Here is a 23,546-nt window from a genome sequence, read left to right as displayed (position 1 = left end):
CCCTAACGAGGAGGAAAATGTGGAAGCCAGGTTTATATATGTTATAATAGCTAAAAAGCTATGTAAACATAGAGAAAGCATTTCTAACAATACCTGGAGCCTAGATTTGCTATTTGTTATTACTGTTCTGCAGATGGGCATGGCTAACTAGAAGCTGTGTCCATACACAAAGGCAGGCTGGGACCCTAAGTGGGCATTCCATTTCCCTAACGAGACAAGTCCTAAAACGGTGATGGCAGGGGGTGAGGGGAGCAGTGCTACTGAGAGGAGTATAAAATGTGGCAGCCACTGTGGACGGTTTGGTGGTTCCTCAGTAAGTTAAAAAGAGTTACCATATGACCCAGCAACGCCAGCTCCAGATATATACCCAAGAGAAACATACGTCCACACAACACAGACGTTTATAGAAGCACTGTCAACAATAGACCCCTGCCCCCAAAAAAGTGGAAACAACCCAAGTGTTTCTCAACAAACACACAAAATGTGGTGTACGGGAGCTAGGAACAGGAAGGAAGGGAGAGTGATGGCTTCATGGACACAGGTTCGCTTTTGGGTGATAAAAATGTTCCAGACATGGAACGACACAGTCACGATGGTTGAACAAAACTGTGAATGTACTAAAGGACATTAGTGGTCAATTTTATTTTGTGTAATTTACCACAATACAAAATGCTAGTAAGTGATAAAGCCATGTATGGAGGAGACTTAAAACAGTCACAAATTTGGCTATTAAATGCTGTGAAAACTTTAGCAGAGAAAATACGAATCTGCAGTAGTTTAGTCCTGGCTGCATTGTTCTTGCTCAGAGGATCACATATGTTTTCTAGGAACTAATTTAACATATTACAATCTGTTATGTGTATAAATAAAAATATTATAGGTGTTTGTTCCTAAAAGATATTCTTGTTTCTGGGCCAAGGTAGTTTCATCCAAATGCCAAATTTCTTATGTATGATTTAATTTGAATAATAACATGAATAACACTGGCAGCTGCAGGAACACTCTGGGGTATAATTAACCCTTTTCCTGTTCTGGAAACTGAAGATCAGAGAGGTTAAGCAATGTGCCCATGGTCACATAGCTTGCATCACCTAGTTACAATTAAGTGTTCATATTTGAACCAAAATTTTCTTCCACTTTAGGATCTACTTCCAATGGCTTTAATACCTCTCATAAAAGAGTGGATTCCCTCAAAAGCCCAACCATGAGGAGAGGACGATTTAACACATGTATCTTCATCCTTCTCAATGGGCTGATGATATTTTTTTTTTTTTCTGGAAAGGTGACCTTATTTTGTTAGTATAAATATTGTATATATCTTAATTTTTCCCCCATTTTTTTAAATTGCAGCTCTTCGGAACTAAAGGAAAAATGGCATTCTTTCCTTCAAAGGTATTTTGTCACTATACATAGTATAAATCTTTAACCCATGACAAAGGAATAAATCTCTTCAAAGCAGTGCCCCCACACTATGCTGCCTCTCTTGAGTAGGAATTGTTAGACTATCCTCAAATAATTTCTTCTTTAGATGCACCCTGGCTGCTGCTGCAAATAATCTGCCCTTATTTACATGCATATATTGCTTATTTTTTATGAAATTCTGGTTATCACTCTTATCTTCCCCTTCTCTCTGACCCAATGATTGGAGCTAACATCATTCTCAAAACATATATTAGATTTTGTTAAGTGCAGCTTACTCTCCTGAGTGACACTCAAAGCAACTGCTCATTCCTACCCTTGAGGGTGCTGGCCCTCCCGTCTTGGCAGGAAAACTCTGAGGACTGGAAGGGCTACTCAGATCTCACAGGACAAGAGCAACCTGTTGTTTCTGAGTCTTATTTTCCTGAAATAGTATTGCATGCTTTCTTCCAACCCATAATTTGATTTTGCTGAGTTTATTTATATGCATTTAAAAATAACAGAGTATGTTGAAAATTTTAGCCACGTAGATCGATTTGAAAGTAAGCTAATAGCTAATTCATCCTCCTCTATTTTGGGTTATCATTGAATTTGATTAGGTACATCAATCTAGCCAAAGAGAAGGTCGAGCCAGAAGGCATTCCTCTAAGAATCTTCACTAAGAACATCAAGAACTGTGCCTCTGTAAGTGTTTTTAAGACCAAAAATTAAATTCCATGTTCCTGATTCAGATAAAATGAAAGAGATGGAGATATAGAGGTGGACACAGATGGGGGGGGGGGAGATGGGTACATAAGAAGGAGAGAGTGAAAGATAAGAAGAGAGAATTTAGAAAAGCACCATTTTTCCCATCCACAGGTATACTTAAAAAGTGAATCCTAGGTCATATGACACAAGAGGAACCCATGCTGCAGTACTTAAGCATGGAAGGAGTATTGCATATTAAATGTCCATAGTATTTCTCTGGATCCTTCTAATAGCAATTATACTGGCTTGTAATAAAGTGATTTACACATGCAGGTATTTCCTATTAGAATTAAACCTTTTTCCCAGTGGTCACTACTTAGGAACAGAATGGTCTGGATTGGGGGCGCCTGGGTGGCTCAGTGGGTTAGGCCGCTGCCTTCGGCTCAGGTCATGATCCCAGGTCCTGGGTTCGAGCCCCGCATCGGGCTTTCTGCTCAGCAGGGAGCCTGCTTCCTCCTCTCTCTCTGCCTGCCTCTCTGCCTACTTGTGATTTCTCTCTGTCAAATAAATAAATAAAATCTTTAAAAAAAAAAAAAAAGAATGGTCTGGATTGTTTCCACACCACAGTTCTTCCCTACTCCCCTCCCCCATGATGTTTTCTTTGGTATAACTGTAAACTCACAGGAAAGTTGTAAATATAAAAATTTATGCCCCATGCACCCTTTACCTAGATTCACCTATAGATTCACCTAGAATCTATAGATTCACCTAGGTTCACCTAGATTACCTAGATTCACCGATTAGTAACATTTTTACTCCATTTTACTTTATCATTAGTTTTCTTTCTCTGTCTCTAGTAAGTGTATGTGTATATTTATTTTTGAGGGTCATACAAATGCCATGGCCCTTTATCCTTAAACCTAAGTATTTCCTAAGAATAAAGATGTTCTCTTCTATCACCAACATATAGTTATCATTCAGTAAACCTAACCAGTATAATACTTTACTCTGCCATCCGTTGTCAGTCGACCTCAATAATGTCTCCTTTCTAGTACAGGATCTACTCAAGGATCATGTATTTCACTTACTAGTTAGGTCAACTGCAGAGGAGTTTTTTTTTTCTTTTTTTCTTTTTAAGATTTATTTATTTGACAGAGAGACACAGCAAGAGAGGGAACACAAGCAGGGGGAGTGGGAGAGAGAGAAGCAGGCTTCCCATGGAGAAGGGAGTCCAATGTGGGGCTTGATCCCAGGACCCTGGGATCATGGCCTGAGCAGAAGGCAGATACTTAACGACTGAGCCACACAGGCGCCCCATGCAGAGGAATTTTGAATGATCTTTTGTTCCAAGGAAATCAGGGTTGAATTGAGCTCAGAGGGATGACACTTTTAAGGGAACACCCTATTTCTATCTCATTTCTTTATGCTATTGGGGGAAAAAAAATCAAGCCAGTTGCCCCAGTTATTTGTGTAAAATTTGATTTCTGAAATTGTAGTGCAATAGGCAGGACATTTACAAGATACTTTGGGTATCTTTAAGTGGCATTTTTTTCCTGTTAGATAAGACTTCAGTTTGTCATCTCCATTATGCAATGTAGCCTAGTCAGTGAATTTTTTCTTTAAGATATTTTTCAGATATTTTCAAAAAATTTCTATTTTTAAATATTTTTAATTTCTATGCTAAGATGCCTCTATTTTGTTTTTTATGAGCATATTTTCACTTGGATCATTGAGCATTATTATAATAGCTGTTTTTGGCTAACAGTCTGAACATCTAGATCCTCTCAGGGCTGGTTTCAGCTCTTGAGAATTGATCACATTTTCCTGCTTCTTCATATATTAAGTAACACTTTGACTCAAAGGAAAAAAAGAAAGTAACATTTCTTTTTCTTTTAAATTATTTCAGAAAACAGTTTATTTTTCTGAAGTTATTTGTTTAGAAAGAGCTCTATCTACTGGAATTTATCTGTTTTGGAGAACCTACAACATGTAGGAAAATATACATACATCCTTGAAATTATTATTTTAAACATAGTATGTTCCTTATGCCATGAAAACCATTATCTTGCAGACCAGATAAATCTAAGGAGTGATTATTAGTATTTCAAAAGAGATTTTTTTCTTTTCCTTTTTTTTTTTTTAAGATTTTATTTATCTATTTGACAGAGGTCACAAGTAGGCAGAGAGGCAGGCAGAGAGAGGGAGAAGCAGGCTCCTCACTGAGCAGGGAGCCTGATATGCGGCTCGATCCCAGGACCCTGAGATCATGACCTGAGCTGAAGGCAGAGGCTTTAACCCACTGAGCCACCCAGGCACACCTTCTTTTCTTTTTTTACTTCAAAAAGATTTCATGGGAGGGACGCCTAGGTGGCTCAGTCAGTTAAGCATCTGCATTTGGCTCAGTCATGATCCCAAGGTCCTGGATGGAGTCCCACATCAGGTTCCCTGCTCACCACGGAGCCTGCTTCTCCCTCTACCTGCTCTGCCTGCCGCTACCCTTGCTTGTACTCTCTCTCACTCTCTCTCTTTCTCTGATAAATAAATAAATAAATATTTCATGGGAGAGTTTTTAAGTTGTATTGAAAGGCTTTCAGACACCATTAAAAAAAAAAAATAGCAGAGCCATTACTTCTAACTAAATTTCAAGCTAAGACCCTGTCTTGAATCCTCTAGACAATTTAACATAGAATATCCTTGAATTTGGGTGCCCTGAGTCCTAATGCTGAGTTCTGAACACTTTTTTTTTTAATAATCCCTAAAGCTCAAGTAGTTTAAAATCAATGAACAATTTTGTTTATAAAAGTCCGATTTTCACAAAACCACGATGAGATACCACCTCACACCAGTCAGAATGGCTAAAGTTAACAAGTCAGGAAATGACAGATGCTGGCGAGGATGCGGAGTAAGGGGAACCCTCCTACACTGTTGGTGGGAATGCAAGCTGGTGCAACCACTCTGGAAAACAGCATGGAGGTTCCTCAAAAAGTTGAAAATAGAGCTACCCTATGACCCAGCAATTGCACTACTGGGTATTTACCCTAAAGATACAAATGTAGTGATCCGAAGAGGCACGTGCACCCGAATGTTTATAGCAGCAATGTCCACAATAGCCAAACTATGGAAAGAAGCTAGATGTCCATCAACAGATAAATGGATAAAGAAGAGGTGGTATATATATATATATACAATGTAATACTATGCAGCCATCAAAAGAAATGAAATCTTGCCACTTGCAATGACATGGATGGAACTAGAGGATATTATGCTTAGCGAAATAGGTCAATCAGAGAAAGACAACTATCATATCATCTCTCTGATATGAGGAAGTGGAGATGCAATGTGGGGGGCTTGGGGGTTAGGAAAAGAATAAATGAAACAAGATGGGATTGGGAGAGAGACAAACCATAAGAGACTCTTAATCTCACAAAACAAACTGCGGGTGGCCAGGGGAGGGGGTTAGGGAGAGGGTGGCGGGGTTATGGACACTGGGGAGGGTATGTACTATGGTGAGTGCTGTGAAGTGTGTAAACCTGGCGATGCACAGACCTGTACCTCTGGGGCTAATAATACATTATATGTTTATAAAAATTAAAATTTTTTTTTTTAAAGTCCAATTTTCAAACAACTTTCGGGCCATCTGTCATATCAAGCAATTGCATTCAATTCATAAGAAGAAAAATACAATGAAAGGACAAGTTTCTTTTAACTTTGTTTTTAATATTTTTTAAGGCCTGTGGGTGTCCACTTGTACTGTTTGTCTTCTTTATGCACTGTTTCTCAAAGGACAGAGGCCTCCTTGCCTAATAATGTTATAAAAACTGTATGCATAGTTGGTCACATATTGTCTTATTTTAAAATGTCTTTTGGGGGGCACCTGGGTGGCTCAGTGGGTTAAGCCGCTGCCTTTGGCTCAGGTCATGATCTCAGGGTCCTGGGATTGAGTCCCGCATCGGGGTCTCCACTCGGCCGGGAGCCTGCTTCCCTCTCTCTCTCTCTGTCTGCCTCTCCGTCTACTTGTGATTTCTCTCTGTCAAATAAATAAATAAAATCTTAAAAAAAATAAAAATAAAAAAAAATAAAATGTCTTTTGGAATTCAGATAGTTTTACAGATATCACCTCAGATTCCTATCAATTCCTTTCAGGTAATTTTCTGTAAACTGTTTTCCTAGTTGTATGAGGCAGTTTCTCAATGTAAGGTAGAGCTATTATAAATAACTACTCACTGTCAGAGTTGTGAATAGAATATAAACTTCTAACATTTTCAGTCTCATTTCCTAGACTTGTTGGTTTTATTTGTCTCAACAGATTTCAAAAATGGAAAGCTTAGTAACCATGATGCCTGATACAGAGAAAGTAGTGACTAAGTAGTAGTTTTTTAAAAAAAATGTCTTTCATAGCCAGTTCTTATTCTGATTTTGCTGAAACTGATTATATAATTACAAAGAAATAAAGCCATACCAAAAAAAACAAACAAACAAACAAAAAGCATAACTCAGGAAGAGCTCCCCCTTTTTAAACTATCTTCCCCCTTCATTTTGGAAATAGCCTTAGGAGCCGAGAGTCAGCCCATGTCCCCTTTTGGAATTCTCAGTTTTTCTCTTTCTTGCTTAAGCTGCTATATCTTGTGTACCACAAATCCTTGAAGGGAAATATATGTTTTACTGAAATGTTTCCTACTAGTTTCATGTTATATAAAGAAATGAAAATATAATTATGGGTGTGTGCTCTACTTATGTGTTACTTTGTCATTACCTGAAAACAAGCTTTGCCTTTACAGTATGGATAATAATTTGGCAATAATAATTTGGTCGCCTGCTTTAAATTTTTAAAAATTTATAGCAATCTTTCTTATTTCTTTTTTCCAGTCTGTAACTGTAACAGCAACAAATTCAGACACAGTGAATGACATTATCAACATGTCACTACGAATGCTAGGAATAACTGTAAGTTGCCTGCAAACTATTTTTAGTTTAAAAACCAACTTTGACTTTAGAGATTCATGTGTGTACATGTGTTGTGTACCTCCCATTATAAAACAGCTGATTATTATAGATATCATAGTCCCATTTCATCTTCCAAATTTAGAAATTGAAGGCAGCAAAGCTATATTATTAACCTATACGTGGTGCTATTCTTGCATTCCCATTTTTAATTTTCTGCAAATTCAAAGTCATAGAATAAAATTGGGCTATAATTTTAGAGTGCTAATAACAACATGCAGTTTATTTTATATATTTTATACATAGACAATAAAATATTTCTAAGTTTCTAAGTATTTCCTCCTCTATTGGACTCTTCTTTCTGTGTCTTCATTTCGGATTCCTTCCCATCCCTATTTACCCTGGTTCTCACCCAAGGACTCAATCCCAGTTTGATGAATCCTAAATTACACGTTTTGTTGTACATTTTGACATAAACACCACATGGCTAGAAGCTACCTCCTCTTGATGCGGTTCCTTGGGATGAGGTGGGTCAGGCCCATTATGAACAGGTAAGGAAGAAGACAAGTTCTGAATAAGACCATGAGAACATGTCGCTTTCATCTTGTTTTGGTTTTAACTATCTCTTCCTTTACGTTTTGATGGTACTGGTGTGAGTTGCTGGATTTTTTTTTTTTTATGAAAGATATGGACATATTTGATGATGAGGTTTTCTGAGGAAAAAGAGAGGGAGAGTGATAGTCGTTGGACAGAACTGAAGGGAGCACTTATAAAGCACAACTTATATAAAATCCTCTGTAGGGGTGCCTGGGTGGCTCAGTCATTAAGTATCTGCCTTTGGCTCAGGTCATAATCTCAGGGTCCTGGAATTGAGCCCCTCATTGGGCTCCCTCCTCAGTAGACAGCCTGCTTCTCCCCCTCCCTCCGCTGCTACTCCTGCTTACTCTCTCTCTTTCTCTTTTTTTCTCTCTCTCACTGTCTCTCTCTGTCAAATAAATAAATAAAATCTTTAAAAAAATAAAATTTAAAAATCCTCTATAAATTCCAAAATGTCTTGCTATTATGACATGACATAATTACAAGATTCCTACTTAAATTCTATCTGACCCAATGGTATAATTAAGCCCCTTAAAAATTCAGAGCAACCAGAATTTGGCATAAGAAATCAATGATTTCTGTACAAACAAAATTCAATAATACATCCCAAAATAAAATTGAATTTATATGTACTGGATAAAGCACATCTCTACATTGATTTCTAACCTGTATGATATATATACTCTAAATAAGAATTAAATCTTTGAAAGAGAGTGAGTGATTTTAGGGATAAATTTGGAGAAATTGATTAATGATATATCTCATTTTATTTCATGTTTGTGATTTTCCTTTGCACAAAGTGATCAATCTCACTAGACAAAGAATTGCTGTTTTAATGAAGAACTGGGGTTATTTGGCTTTATGTATACCTGATTTAAAAGGATTCCAGAATAACATTTCCAAACCCTACCCTACATTACTAGCTCTCACTTCTTACTTGCAATACAATTTTGAGCAGATTTAGCTCTTTGTGTGCCTGTGTCTGTATCTGTGTCCATTCCTATGACCTTCCTTCATAAGGACAAGAGTCCTTATGATTTTTAATCAAGAGTCAAGGGCAAGCATAGTACCTATCACCAACAACCATTTCAAACATTTTTTGCTTTAGACTCCTGGATGACTTTTTAAAATATTTCAGCAATCTTTATAATTTAGACTTGTTTGTTTCAAGTGGGATTTCCAGTGTTATTAGGCAGTAATTCTGCTGGGAGTAATTGTTTTCTGCATCTGACATGTTGTCTAAGGTAGACTCCTTGTCCTTTCTCTCCCTGAAGTGGGGCATGCCACCACTAAGGCCGGTGGCTAACTTCAGTCCACTATCTTCTGAAGGCCCCTTGGGCATTCATCTCCTTTTGCTCAGGGCTGCTGACCTATTGATGCCTTTCAAGAAATAGTCATAGTAGGGTATATATGTCTCTGGACAATATGCATGTCTGGGCAAGACATTTGGAGGCAAAAGCCAACACTACCCAAGGAGTCTAGAGACAGCAGAAGGCAGGACTCTAAGATAAGCCCTTTCCTCCTTAGAGAAGGGGCACAACTGTGATTTCTTATGCTATGGGCCACCCATACAGTGAGGGGCTGATTGTACTGTGGTCTCCTGGCCTTTATCAAAAATGACAAGAATGTGGGATGGTCTACTGGAGGCTGTGAGGGAAACAAATTAACAAGTACTATAGCTACCTCCATGGACCAAACAGCTTTTATACTGGTGCCAATTCTTTCTTTCTGGAAACACAGAAATGCTAAGGAAATGTGTTCTTCAAGTACTGTTAAAGATTTGTTATGATGCATAGTTCTTTTTGTCTCCAAGGGCTCTGAGAAAGACTATGAGCTGTGGGTGAGTTCTGGCAAGAAAGTGGCCCCACACCCACTCATTGGTAAGTGTCAGGGAAAACCTAAGATGGGATTGATTAGGTTCAAAATTGTAACCCTACATCTCAAAGTAATGCTTGTTCTGTCTTAAGCTTAAATACCCTTAAAAGTAAAAATCACATGCAATTTTCACTCACACATTTATTAAATAATTGCCAGGTACTTACTTTTTCCCAGGCACTGATGACATCTCCTCACTCAGCAGCTTATGGCCTAGTTAGGCCTAGTAAATTTTTCTTTTCTACTTCTTTTTACCCAACAAACAGAGCTGTCTTGAAAAATTTTTGTTTATTTATTATTTGCTTACTTATTTACTCACTTAGGTATGAAAACAAAATGGATTGGAATTTCTTTTTCCCATACATTCATTTTTCATATTCCAGCCTTGAATTCCAGTTCCTAACTACTAAATAGCCTCTATTTTGTGAAAATCGTCTAAAATCCAGTCATTTCTGTGAATCTAGGTATAGGTATGTATTTAACACCTGCCATGTGCCCAGAAGTCTTCTCAGCATCATAAAGAAAGTGAGATAATCACATTTAAACTCCTCAAGTCTTCACTGACTAAACTACCTGCACTTTGCTGTTTCTCAGGCTTTTTCCATCAGTCTTAAGGTTATTGATAAACCTTTCACACCTCTCCTAAGATAGTTATTAGCACAAGTTTTCAAAAAAAATAGATCTTTGGATTATCAAAATTGTTCAGTGCTTACTAGAAATAAAAGGAATAAAAAGAGAAAGAGGACAGGATATGTAGCAGACCTTGAAGTATGGTAAAGGCGACAATGATTTCTGCTAGAAATCTTAGGGCATTCCTTCTTATATGCAATTTTTTTTATCTTTCTAATAATCCTGTGAGGTGGGATGTCTGGGTGGCTCAGTCAGTTAAGTGTCTGCCTTCGGCTCAGGCCATGATCCCAGGGTCCTGGGATCGAGTCCTGCATCAGGACTCCCTGCTCAGCAGGCTTCTCCCTCTACCTGCCACTCCCTCTGCTTGTGCGTGCTCTCTCTCTCTCTGACAAATAAAGTCTTAAAAAGAAAATAATCCTTTGAGGGTATTACTCTTTTTTAAGTTATCTAAAGAATATTTTCCAATGATCTGGAAATCTAAACAACCAGTTTCTTTCTATGGAATGTATATTCCCAGACTTAGAATACAGAGAGTCACCAAGCGCATACCTGAGGACAAAGTCTACCCCCCATTTCATGTTCTGTATTAATGTTGACACCTTTGTAAAAGTCGGTCAACAATAAAAAGGAAAAAGTTAAATACTGAAATATATTTATTTTAATACATTGCATTAATTTAGGTAAAACAATGTAGATGATAACTTTTCAGTCTTTGAGCAGTTTCACATACCAAGGCATCTCTGAGGAATCTGGAGAGTCTGTCATTCATGATGATCCATTAGCAGCATTCCAAATGCATTTTTTTAACAATGCTCTCAATTCTCAGTTGCGGATTATCTCCTGGTTATCTTGGTGACTTGGTTGTGTTGCTGTCATAGAAACTTCTTTTTCCTTAAAAGAGGGAAATCACTGGGATTCTTGTGAACAGAGCACTGACATTGCATCTCTGACAGATGAAAAAGAATAGCAAAAGCTCCCCAAGTTACATTCAATAATAAACAGAAATGACAGAAAGAGAACTTTCATTCTATTCTTAAAAAATGAAATCTATATCATATAGTACAGGGTCTTTGAGAATTCTACGGAGAGGAAACAATGTAAAGCATCCAAGAGCAAAACAAATCACTTTCAGGCAATTCTCACTGACTCTGGCTGGGTGCAGTTTTCCACTCTGTAAACATCGCTTTGCCCTTTGCTTCTGGGTTCCCAATTCTGTGCAGCCTTCCCTCTGATCATCGCCTGGTAGGACTCTTTTTGGAGGAAGGGCAGCCGGTGGGAGGGAAGCATAAAGCATAAAGTCTACCGATCCCACCACCCTTGAGTAGCTCTGGCTCTAGAACTGACAAAAGGAAATGGAAAAAAAAAAAATCTATTCAACTGAGATTATGTGAGAGAGAATAGCACTTCTTAATATAAATGGTCCAATTATTTAAAAAATATTAAACCACCAATGCTTATTAATATATTTACTCTGAACCTTGTAAGTTTGTGTGAGGGCAAGCATTTCAAAGGATGAATGTAAGGCTCAGAGGGGTCAAGTAATTTCCCTAAGATGTACAGATCTTGTTAGTTTCAAGGCAGAAACTAGAAGGCCTTAAATATTCTCAGATGGAAACACAGCAAAAGTCAGCACTATGCGATGCCCTGACCAATCTATGTATTCCAAGCAAAGTAACATGCTTTAAATTTTTTTTCTCTTCTTAAAATCTTTCCCTTGGGCACCTGCTTTTTGCAGGGTGTCCCCAACAAAAGCAAATATGATGCTCACTCAGTAGGCACAGCCTTTTTTATCCAGAAGCCCCAGAAGAATAACAGCATATACCAGTGTGATGCATACACTCATGGTGAAGGTGGGTTTGATGACAGCTATCACCATCAACCTGAATCTATATATTTTTTTTCCATTTAGGACATGAACATCCCTATGGAATTAAAATGAGCCATCTTCCATCTACTACACTGCTGCCACAAATACCCGAGGACTCCGCCTCTCCTTCCACCCTCCAGGAGTCCCTCCTGGAGCAGAAATTCACAAAGGTGCAAGGCCAGTTCATCCTGAAGCCCAGACACCCAACCCAGAACCAGCAAGAGAGAGGTGAGCCCTCTCCCTTTCTTCAAGTGCCTTCTCTTGGTTTGTGTCTCCATTCTTGACCACAAATTCATGACACAGAGCTCTCTCTGTGGGGATTGGGGAGGAACAGTATAGGCAAAAACTCCAAAACTATGCAGAGTCAAGCTTAGAGAAACCCAAAGGTCTGAAATCAAGACCCAACTCTCTTCTAGGAAGGTTGTTTGTTTTAATTCTTCTAGGTAGACGGTTACTCCTTTCTGTGTAACCCCAGAGCACTTTCTACGTGTAATTATGTGTGTACACATCTGTGTGTCTTAATAGAGCACAAGCTGTTTGTGGCCTGGAAACAGGTGTTCTCCATTCCAGGGTTTTGTCTAGTATCTCAGGCCATCACAGGATGGGATCAAATGACTGCATGGCTTAGACACACCTGGAATGGAAGAACTCTCAGTGGAGTAGAGAGTTATGGAACTGAATTTGTTTTATTCTGGGCTTAGGCTGAAGTGGCCTTGGGGTTCCAGTTAGAATTCAACTCTCAATTCTGCCCCCCACTTTCCATGTCTGCTTCAGACCCAGGTTAAAGGCTGGAGCTAGACTGAATGTTTATAATCAGAGCGTTTTAATCATCCTTCTTGCTATTTTTTCTCCTACCATTCCAGTATTCCCATTGATAGTTCTTTCTCTAATGAAAATGTGTTGTTAATCTGAGAAGAAATGGGGTCAAAAAAGAAAGTATTTTATTGTTATGATTGTTATTCTATAAGCACAAAGTTTAACAATTTTATTTTTTAATATTCATACCCTAATTTGAGCATTAGGAAACATTAACCTAAACCTTGCCAGTAGTGTTTAAGAAAGGATAGGTTTCTATAAAGTTAGATTATTTAATCATTCTTGTATTTGCGTGGCTATAGTGTATATTTTTACTAGTCACAGAGGCAATAGGAACTCTGACAGCAAATAACATACATTACAAAACATCTGGCTAAGCCTAAAAATACCTTTGAGAAAGTATAGGGCTCTATGTCTACCTGCTTTCTGTATGTACTCCTAGAGTAGCTAGCTATACAGCTTCGTATTAAGGGATACAACATTCTTCTTAAGAGCATTCTTCTTATTAAAGTTGAATAATAAAATGTATTTGGGTAGTTTTAGAAGTAATAAAACTAGGGTAAAAGTAGGGAACCCAGGTTGCATACAACAACTCAACATATATATTAACTTGTATCTTAAACAAATATGTACATTTTGATGTACAGGAATTTCCTCCTGGATTTAAGAATGTATTTGCTTTCTTTTTTCCTCTCCTTTTGAAATGGTAAGGGTATCAATTCCAGGGCAGGAAGAAAGAGCCTTAGTTAAGCAAAGTGGTGGCAATCTTTCATGATTGCCTACCTTCTAGAGGTTGCAAAACCAAATAGAAAATGGGAGTGATGTCTGCTTTGGGGGAGAAGCGATTAAGAGATTGACATCTAGACTGCCTGAGGCCCTCTGAGCAAGGAAATTACTTTTATCAAGGCTGCCATGAACCATGTCTTGTGCTGAGTAGTACATTATATTTAGTTCAATGAGTTGTAGGCAGCAGCATTTACACTGAAGTTGAACAAACCAACGCTTAAAAATTTTTGAGTAATCTAACCAAGTAGCAGAATCAGGATGCTTCTGGTCTTGGGTCTTGGTCTCTCTAGTCAAGCACCATGAGTGTTGCCACCCACGTAAGTGGACACGGTGATGCACTCACTACATCCTAGAAAAGCCCAGCGGTCAGGTGTTTAAGGATTTGGGGTGAAATATCGCTCATTTGTTTTATCCTTCTGCAGCTTGGCTCCTCTGTGGACCTTTAAAGAATTTAGTGACTTAAGCAGATTATGTAAGCAAATGTTAAGGTATCTTATAAGGAAAATATTCATAGTTGACCAATAGAAACTTGGAACTCAGCTTTTCGCTGCTGATCACCTTTTCTTTGTAAAGCTCTTCTTCTGCATTCCTTTGATAGAGGGAGTGTTGGGTAATTCAAAATCATCTGTGGAAATTGGGGGTAAATAAATGCATTCATAATCTCTCATTATTTTTCTTTTTTTATGTTTTCTTTCAAGCCTTGTACTTGTAGATGTATATATATATGTATGTTTGAGTTTACATATGTTGAGTATATATATGTATGATTGAGATGTATATATATGTATGTTTGAATTGTGTGAAATTCATTGTGGATAAGGCTCTTTTCAGTAAATATCAAACAATTACCAAAAAAAAAAAAAAAAATCATCTCTGGGTAGCTTGGTGTGGAATCACAAGAAAACATAGCCACTTGGAATCTTACCACACAGCCAGCAGGTAATGACTATTTCCCAAGGACCCTGACTGCAGCAAGTCATCCTTGGAGATGGCCCAGAGCAGAGGTGCCAGAAGTTGGCTGAGAAGTGGAGTCAGGCAGATCATGTCATGAAAGGCAAATCTTTTTGATGGTAGAAGCTGAGCACTCAGAAAGCCAAAGAGGAAATCTAAGGCTGGGAGGAGACTCACTGTGAAAGCAGATGATTACCAAACTCAGCTTAATTTGAATACTGAATCTTTTTAGCTTTTATTTTTTTAATTTTTTTTAAAGATTTTATTTATTTATTTGACAGAGACTAGGCAGAGGCAGGCAGAGAAAGAAGGGGAAGCAGGCTCCCCGCTGAGCAGAGAGCCCAATGTGGGGCTCGATCCCAGGACCCTGGGATCATGACCTGAGCCGAAGGCAGAGGGTTTTACCCACTGAGCCACCCAGGCACTCCTCTTTTTTAGCTTTTAAAATCAGATCTGACACCTGATGAATCCACTGACCATACTTACTAATAGGAAGCAAACAACTACAAGTTGAGTGCCTCATGATACTGCTCAATAGGCAGTAGATGGCACTGAAAGTATTGACCCTGAATCTGATCAAGTCTCTAGGCTTAACCATCACTTTGCAGGATCTGGGGAAGGACACGCTAACACCATAAGGATTCTATCAGCCAGTATCAGATAATGGAGAATTCTACACAATGAGTGACTCAGTTTGCCCTCTTCTAGCCATTGCAATGAACATGCTGTAAAATGGCAATTGTGAAAATAAGGTTAAGCTAATTAAACTACTACTACTACTAATAATAATAATCTCACTTCTTCCTTAGACTCAGACCAGAAGAAAGATAAAAGGTATTCTTTTAGAAACTGGGCCTTTTGGCGGCGCCCCAGCACTTGCCACAACAACCAGTGCACAGCCCAACCTTCTGCAAAGCCTGGACAACTCTTTGGAGTTACCCTCATGGATGTGTGTGATAATGACAACTTGCCCTCTCCAATTCTGGTAGGTCTTCTATAGTCCTCTGGAGGAGGGGAACTCAGAGAGGTCAAGTGTTCTCATCCAAATCTATCCCCAAATGGAGAGGTCATTAGATAGCTCCTGGCTTTGGCTGAGAAGCTCTCTGTTATTTCAAAGAATAGAATCTGACTTAGGTAATACAGAGTCATGAGGCAAATACAACAGGAAAAGACATTCTTGTCCATTCCACTTGTTTCTTGTTTCCACTAAGACCCACGTAGTCCTGTTCAGATCAGTCAAAATGGACACTATGTATGAGTCTCTGAGAGGCCACGTCATCTTCACATTCTCCCCTTCATTGCCTTCCTGAACTCACATTAGTCTCAACTCTCCTTCTGCTGAGTCTACTCAATCTAACAACTAGAAACACCTCACACAAGCATAAAGATTCATCCTCTGGCAAATATGAATCATTAACCCTAACAGAATATGCCAAACAAAAGCCACAGAGTTTGGCCCATGTTATCTCAAATTGGTGTATGGAATCATCAGGGTTGACGTTAATTGAGTGTCCGGTATCCCTGCGAGCACTGTACTCAATGTAGGGAATGTTCTGCTAGATAATGAAGAAATTTATCATGTTAGTTACATGCTAGCTACCACCCCAGTCCTTGCATCACAGCAAATTTAGGGGGTGGCTAGGATTATCAACATCCGCTTTTCACAAATGAATTAGAAAAGCCTCAGTACAGTATGTGTGTGCCCCAGGTCACACAATAGATAAGTAACATAATAGATTTCAGATCCCTTGGATTACCTGACTCCAGTCCTTATTATCTTTCTGCACTGCAGGGAGAGGACATGAAGATAGAACAAAAGACAATGAAAGACTCATGAGAAGGGAATGTAATCAGAAGGAGAAGAGAGCTTTTGAGCCTGATTTTTCAAAAAGGAAGGAAATAGAAGTAGTAGGAATGGAATATACAGTCACTTAAAGAGAAATAAACAAATGGGAAATGAGTATGGCAAAAGATTTCCATATTTAGGGAAGAGCATCTATGTAAGGGAATAATGAGAAAAGAATGGTAAAAAGGAAACAGATGGTAGTTCCGCAAAGGCCTTGAAGCAGAGAAGTTTGATTTAAAAGTGTAAATTCAATGAAAAGGAAAATCTGATTAAAATAAGTGTTTAAAATGTTTCAGTGTATGACTGTAAATTGGATTTTTGGGTAGAAAATATATAGACACACTGAAAAAAATATCTAAACTGACTTTAGTTCTTCCAGCTCTTAAACAGTGTACCTGCACATTCTCCTGCTCCTTCAAAAATGAGGCAAGCTGTGCTCTGTGGTTGTGGATATGAATTGCCATACACTTTTCTTTCCTTCCTACAGGATATGCTTTGCTTTATCAATCAACAAGGGCCACTCACTGAAGGGATCTTCAGAAAATCAGCCAATATGAAATCATGCAGAATCCTAAAGGAGAAACTAAATTCTGGGGATAAAGTGAACTTGGACGATGAATCTGTTCTTGTGGTAGCATCCGTCCTAAAGGTAGGGAAAGTTCTAGCATTATCCATACACAAGTAACTGAAACTATGATTGGTGTCCTTCATCATGACTGCCCAAGAACAATAATGGGCATAACAGATTAAGAAACTGACAAACTGAAAAACACTTGACAAAATCAAAATTTAAGGAAGCTACTTTAAGAGTTAAAAGCCCCATATGTTAGAAATACTTTCCATTTTCACCACATACCACCCTCCCTACTTTCACTCCTAAAGACTCCATGCAAAATACTAATATGACTACTAGTAATGATAACAAATTTCTAAATATGCACATACATGTACACAATGTTTATCAAAGCAAACATCCTCACCACCTTCCTAATGAAGGCAAAGTTTCCAAAAGAAACAGAAGAGAGGAAGAACTTAATTTATTCACCTTAGCACATATTAACAGGTCTGAACAAACCTAGGTTAATGTAGTAATACTACAATCTTAGAATCTCAGTCACATTTGGTCTTTCCTTATCCCCCATTAGTGCTGGAAGATATGATAAATAGCAATAGTCCAGAAATGACTTACTTAACCATTATTACACCGGGGTCATAATAACATACACTAGTAATATACATATAGGCATCAAGAATGATGATACAGGGGTGCCTGGGTGGCTCAGTGGGTTAAGCCTCTGCCTTCAGCTCAGGTCATGATCTCAGGGTCCTGGGGTCGAGCCCCGCGTTGGGCTCTCTGCTGAACGGGGGAGTCTGCTTCCCTCTCTCTCTCTGCCTGCCTCTCTGCCTACTTGTGATCTCTCTTTCTCTCTGTCAAATGAATAAATAAAATCTTTTAAAAAAATAAAAAGAAAAAAAGAATGATACACTAAGTATGTGAATAGCAAGATGAGTGTTGCTCTCTTACATAGTGCACACGTGGAATTGATTTTCTAGCAAGAGTTAGTGGATTCTTTCCTATTTCCATGTTATAAGCACAGACTAGGAAGAGGGTGACCACTTGCGGGTATAGTTCTTACACATTTCTAAAGTTTTCTCTTCTGAAAGTTAACTGGTCTTGGTGGAGAATCAGACTCTGCAAACTTGGCCTTGATAATATCATGTCAAACTAACTGGAGAATTGGCCTAAGCTAGAAATGAATATATCCTCAGGACCACATGAGTTTGCCATAGAATCTTGACTTTTAAACAGTTAAGAAAAGGAAGAATGAAGCAATTATGAGAGTAGCTTTCTTCCAAGGAGCACATACACCCCAAGTCAGAAGACCTAGTTCTTTCCTAATATGTGTGCAAGAGCACACCTGTTTACGTTCTGTTTCAGAACTTTTCTTGCTGGAATTAAGCGCTAGTACTGTGGCTAAAACAAGCAAAATGAGTATGTGTATTTCTGTCCAAGAAACTAATAGGATTTAGGATTTAGGATTGTCTATAGCCAGACTCAGAGTTTGTGGTAGTTTGCAAAACACACCCACACACACACACACAAATAAGTTCCAGATGATAGAAGGGATCTTTATCTTCATTAACACTACAGCCTGAGCTCTGCTTTTATGTTTCTAAGTTTTAGTTGGAGAAAATCCAAGCACCTGCTTCTGCATGTGCAAATCAATGGAGAGTCAGAGCCAAGCTCCGTGTGGGTCATAGTTTGGGTATCTGTGAAGGAAGTGAGGGGGGACTGAACTTTTTAACTAAATATTTTCTCTGTAATATTACCAATCTATATTTTCTATTATACATTTATATATATGTATTTTTTTTAATCTCCAAAGGATTTTCTTAGAAATATCCCAGGAAGTATATTTTTATCTGATCTCTATGACAAATGGCTTGGTGTTATTGATCAAGGGAATGAAGAGGAGAAAATAACTGCAGCCCAGAGGTAATGATGCAACAATTACTCTACTCTGGTCACATCTCAAAAATACAGCTAATATACTATTAGGAAAATACTGGCTTAAATTTCACAGCTTTGTCCACTAAAATAATGATCCATGCCAAAGAGTTTCAATTCTTGACACCCATGGAGACCAGCTTCAAAATAGAGGCATGCCTTAGGGCTATTATTGTTCTTCTCCTGATTTTATTAATATGGAATCCTTGGCCATTTTACACCTTCTGGATGTATGAAACTGGTAGATGAAATCCATTGGTCTAAGAGAGATGCTAGAGCATCAACTGCCAGGGTTATGACCTTAAGTTTGTCAAACATTTAATTAACCAAAGAAGTTTTTATCTGGTTCAGGAACTGAATTCAGTGAAATATTTTTGTATACACTCATACCTGCAACTCTGCTACAGCAGACTGTGTACTAGATATACAAAGATATATCCTGTCCCCTGTCTTATGTATTTCCAACCTCCTAAGTGGAATGACTTGTCTTATTTAAAAGTGCATTTTTTTACCTTAGGCTTTTAGCCCAGCTGCCAAAAGCGAATGTTGTTCTTTTGCGATACCTTTTTGGAGTGTTATACAACATTCAGCAACAATCCTCATCCAATCAGATGACAGCTTATAATTTATCAGTGTGTATAGCTCCAAGCGTCCTTTGTCCACCTAATTCCTGCAGCTTGGAATTGGAAGAAAATGTCATAAAAAAGGTAATGAGGGCTCTCATTTTTGTTCCCCGGCAGGGGGTGTAGAATCCCTACTCTGAACCAGAAATGTGCAGTAGTAACTCTGATGGATCTGTTTTGTAAAGTGCACATTTTCATTAGGCTCCACTGGAGTGTCAGAATTCTTTATCCTACTCTGGTGGGGTCTGGGAAGGGGTGTCATTAGGCAGGAAACTCAGAGCAGTTGAGTCACTTCTTCCCCATCTGGGAAACTAAACACTTGACTAAACGAGAGAGAAGAATCATGTGATACAATAGAAAAGAACCTGGGCTTTGGAGCTTGACAAGTCAAGGTTCAACTCTCAGCCTAATCCTTGAGGGACTTGTAACCTTGGGCAAAGCCCTGGTTTCCTCATTACACAATGGCAACAACATCCAGCTCCTCTGATCATTACTGGCACATCCTAGGTGGCTTGGGCAGTATGAGCACCCATGGCTCCAAACTTGGCCTTCCTCTGCAAGTTGTGGCTCATTTAGAAAAATACTTGGCTACTATTTCACCTCTGCTACATCATACAGAAACTAGTAAAAGATTCCAGAACATCCTAATGGAACTGCAACATGCCTAATAAGATGACAGCTCTTCCCCAAGTCAGCATGCGACAAAGCAATGCATGAGAAAGGACTGAAGTTGGACAGACAGACATGTTTTTTTCTTCAACTGTGTGGGTTTTCCCTCACAGAAAAACCCACAAAAATCTCTGCTTCCCAACTTTAAGATACTTCTTCAATTAAGAAATGGATTTCATAAGTTTTTGTTTATACTTTATAAATTTTAATAAGATGTTATATGTCAGTTACAGCTCAATAAAACTGGAGACAAAATTTAAAAATAAAAATAAGTAAAATTTAATAAAGTAGGTTACTTTGAAAATTATCCTAGTTTTATTTTATTTTATTTTAATATTTATTTATTTGAGAGAGAGGGAGAGAGAGAGCGTGAGCAGGGCAGAGTGAAAGGGAGAATTCCAAGCAGATTCCCCACTGAGCATGGAGCCCAGTGCTGGCTCCATGTGAGGCTCAATCTCACCACCATGAAATCATGACCTGAGACCAAATCAAGAGTCAGATGCTCAACTGAGCCACCCAGGTGCCCCCAAAATTATTCCAGTTTTAATGACATAACCATTGATATCAAAATGTTAGCTATTTAAATAGGCTACAACGTATCTACAACTTATATATTATATTATATATATATTATATATTATAACTTTGCCCCACTGATGAGCAGTATTTTAGAATCTGTACCCAAAGTATACTGGAAAGTATCATTCTTTCTAGGTTATTTCTTAGAGAACTTTGATTTCTATATATTTTTTATCAACTTTGAATTTTTCTTGGAAGTCTTTCACATTTTTTTGTTAGGTCCAAGTTCTATATACAAAATGTGATTTGTAATTATGCCCTATGAAAAAAAGCACCCCATTTTTTGTCTTTTTGTGTTATAGGTTTCTCTTGTACAATTTCTCATTGAAAATTGCCTCAAGATATTTGGAGAAGATATCACTTCCCTCTTGGGAGAGAACTCAGTGAGTTGCGATAACAGCGAGAAGGCTGAAGGTACCGTGAATAATTTAATTGGCTTTAGAGAAGCAGACAGCAAGGCTGACAGGGGTCATGGGAGATGCTTAGACTGCGCTGTTCTGGAGCCCAGAGCATCCCCACGGCAATGATTTCCATCTGCTCCTTTTTCCGAAGACTGGCTCACAGGTCAAGGGAGGTTTCCCACCATTGTGAGACCAAAGAAAGGATAAGATGAGGTCTCTGACTTCAAGAAGTTTCTAGTGTAGATCATAACAGCATTAGGAGTCACGATGGTCTGATGCAGTGTTTGGGAATTTTTTCTAACAAAATTTTAAATGGGTCCCACATATATGTGTTTGTGTGTCTTATATATATACACACATATATATATACACAGACATATATATATACATACACGCACATATATATGTATATATATGATGTGCTCTGGTTGAAACCACGGTGAAGGGCTTTTATTCCCCCTCCCTCCTCTTTTTGCTCAGTGACTCTTGAGGCACCACAGGATTCCATTGCTCTTTGAAATGGTTGAAAAGAACTGGCATCATTGAGAAAAAAGGATTTGACTTGAAGTCAAAGAACCTCTCCAGAGTGTAAACTCCTGTACCCCTATTTACCAGCTATATTGCCTTTGGCCAATTATTTTAGCTCAGTATCAGTTTATTCATCTCTAAAATGTGGATAAAAATAATGTCTAAATCTCAGAATTGTTGTAAAGATTGAATAAGATGATGAATGTAAAATAAATTTCTAAAAAAGCTATTAGTAGGACTAGGAGAAGTTTCCGTGAGACTAAAGCTTAATATTATTTGAACCTAACTAATCACAGCTAACTGGCAGCAATCCATTTTATAAGCTAGAGTTTAGATTCAGAACCTGGAGATGTGTGTCATCAATCCCTCCATATTTTTAGTATTTCTTGGTTTTATGACATTTACCTCATTGCATTGAGGAAATCTTTAGGAAAATACTTGTCATCAGGAATTAAGATGAGTCTAGCATCATGTCTGAGACTATGCTTATATAAGAGAACTGTTTGTTTTTCATTTCATCAGTGACAGAAGAACAACCTCTTAAATCCAAGCCAGTGAGAGTGATAGTGATTTACAAAAAGGCACAACTGCAGAATGATACCAAGACCCCATCTTGCATGGATCCACCCAACTACCTGTCTACAGTTACCTAAGTCACTGAAGACTCTAATCTCCATAATGACACTTGACATTTCCTTTTTCTTTATTTCCTATAAGAACTTTTTCCAATGAATGAAAAACGAGCCCCTTCCAAGGCACCAGCTCATCCCATTTGAATTTTTCTTTTCCCTCATCCCATATATCCATATTGAGGAAATCTATCCATAAAATATCTCCTCTGTCTTCAATGCCTACCATATCATATTACATATTTTAGTATTGTATTGTACTGTATATTTTGATATTGATGTAATAAAAATCATTCCATAACTCAGAGGGTTAGACAACCATTTTATTTGCTTATGATTCATATCACACCTTCAGTGGAGGTTCATCTGAGCAGTTCTGGTCTCAGCTGAGGTCACTTGTACCCTTGCAGTCAGCATGCAGCTCACCTAAAGCTGACTTATTTGTCTGTTGGTGCTAGCTCTCAACTGGTCCCCATGTCTTCAACAAGCTAGACTGACCTCCTTCATATGGTGGAGGAAGAGTTCCTAGAAGCAGGAAAGGCTTTTCAAGAGTTAGTGTGGGAGAGGACTGCAAAGGACTATGCCAAAGATAGTGATTTACAAGGCAAGGTATTCATTATTTATTGAGACCACACATGGTAATCCAAACTTAAGGCATCACCACTACTATACATATCCTCTTATTCATCAGCTTTTAATCCTCAGTTCTGCACACCAGCATTTCCTAAAAGGCATTCCAAGTGTGGTAGGAAACATCTTTGAAATAATAACTGATTTTTTACAGCAGGTATTCCTTGCTCCTCTCCTTCTCCCTGTCTTAAGCTTTCTTTTTTTTTTTTTTAAGATTTTATTTGTTTGACAGACAAAGATCACAAGTAGGCAGAGCAGCAGACAGAGAGGAGGAAGCAGGCTCCCTGTTGAGCAGAGAGCCCGATGTGGGGCTCGATCCCAGGACCCTGGAATCATGACCTGAGCCAAAGACAGAGGCTTTAACCCACTGAGCCACCCAGGTGCCCCTGTCTTAAGCTTTCTTAAGAGACAACTAAATCACTTCCTCAGGGAATAGAAGCTATAGGAGAATAGGAGGGAAAGGGAGCTCTTGTTTATGAATTTTAAAAATTTAGTTTTCTAGGAAACAAAAATGATTCATGGCATAGAGTAGAAGATTTAGGTGGAAATCTCATGGGAAAAGC

General features: G+C 38.4%; 1 protein-coding gene across 1 annotated transcript in view; it reads left to right on the top strand.

The window, feature by feature from the left end:
- The window catches only part of LOC125094283 (rho GTPase-activating protein 20-like), a 31,449-nt gene extending 8,801 nt beyond the window's left edge, over positions 1 to 22,648 (top strand). The window contains exons 4-14 of the mRNA XM_047719927.1: positions 1,351 to 1,392; positions 2,019 to 2,103; positions 6,973 to 7,050; positions 9,458 to 9,524; positions 12,059 to 12,244; positions 15,379 to 15,554; positions 16,903 to 17,064; positions 18,803 to 18,912; positions 19,442 to 19,631; positions 21,098 to 21,209; positions 22,247 to 22,648. Of these exons, the coding sequence (XP_047575883.1) occupies positions 1,351 to 1,392; positions 2,019 to 2,103; positions 6,973 to 7,050; positions 9,458 to 9,524; positions 12,059 to 12,244; positions 15,379 to 15,554; positions 16,903 to 17,064; positions 18,803 to 18,912; positions 19,442 to 19,631; positions 21,098 to 21,209; positions 22,247 to 22,377 (1,339 nt within the window). The 3' untranslated portion in view covers positions 22,378 to 22,648. The remainder of the gene's footprint in view (positions 1 to 1,350; positions 1,393 to 2,018; positions 2,104 to 6,972; positions 7,051 to 9,457; positions 9,525 to 12,058; positions 12,245 to 15,378; positions 15,555 to 16,902; positions 17,065 to 18,802; positions 18,913 to 19,441; positions 19,632 to 21,097; positions 21,210 to 22,246) is intronic.
- The last annotated feature ends 898 nt before the right edge of the window (positions 22,649 to 23,546 follow it).

The sequence above is a fragment of the Lutra lutra genome, chromosome 2 (assembly GCF_902655055.1).
Source record: "Lutra lutra chromosome 2, mLutLut1.2, whole genome shotgun sequence".
In the NCBI taxonomy this organism is placed as follows: Eukaryota; Metazoa; Chordata; class Mammalia; order Carnivora; family Mustelidae; genus Lutra; species Lutra lutra.
This window is presented reverse-complemented; position numbering and strand designations above follow the sequence as displayed.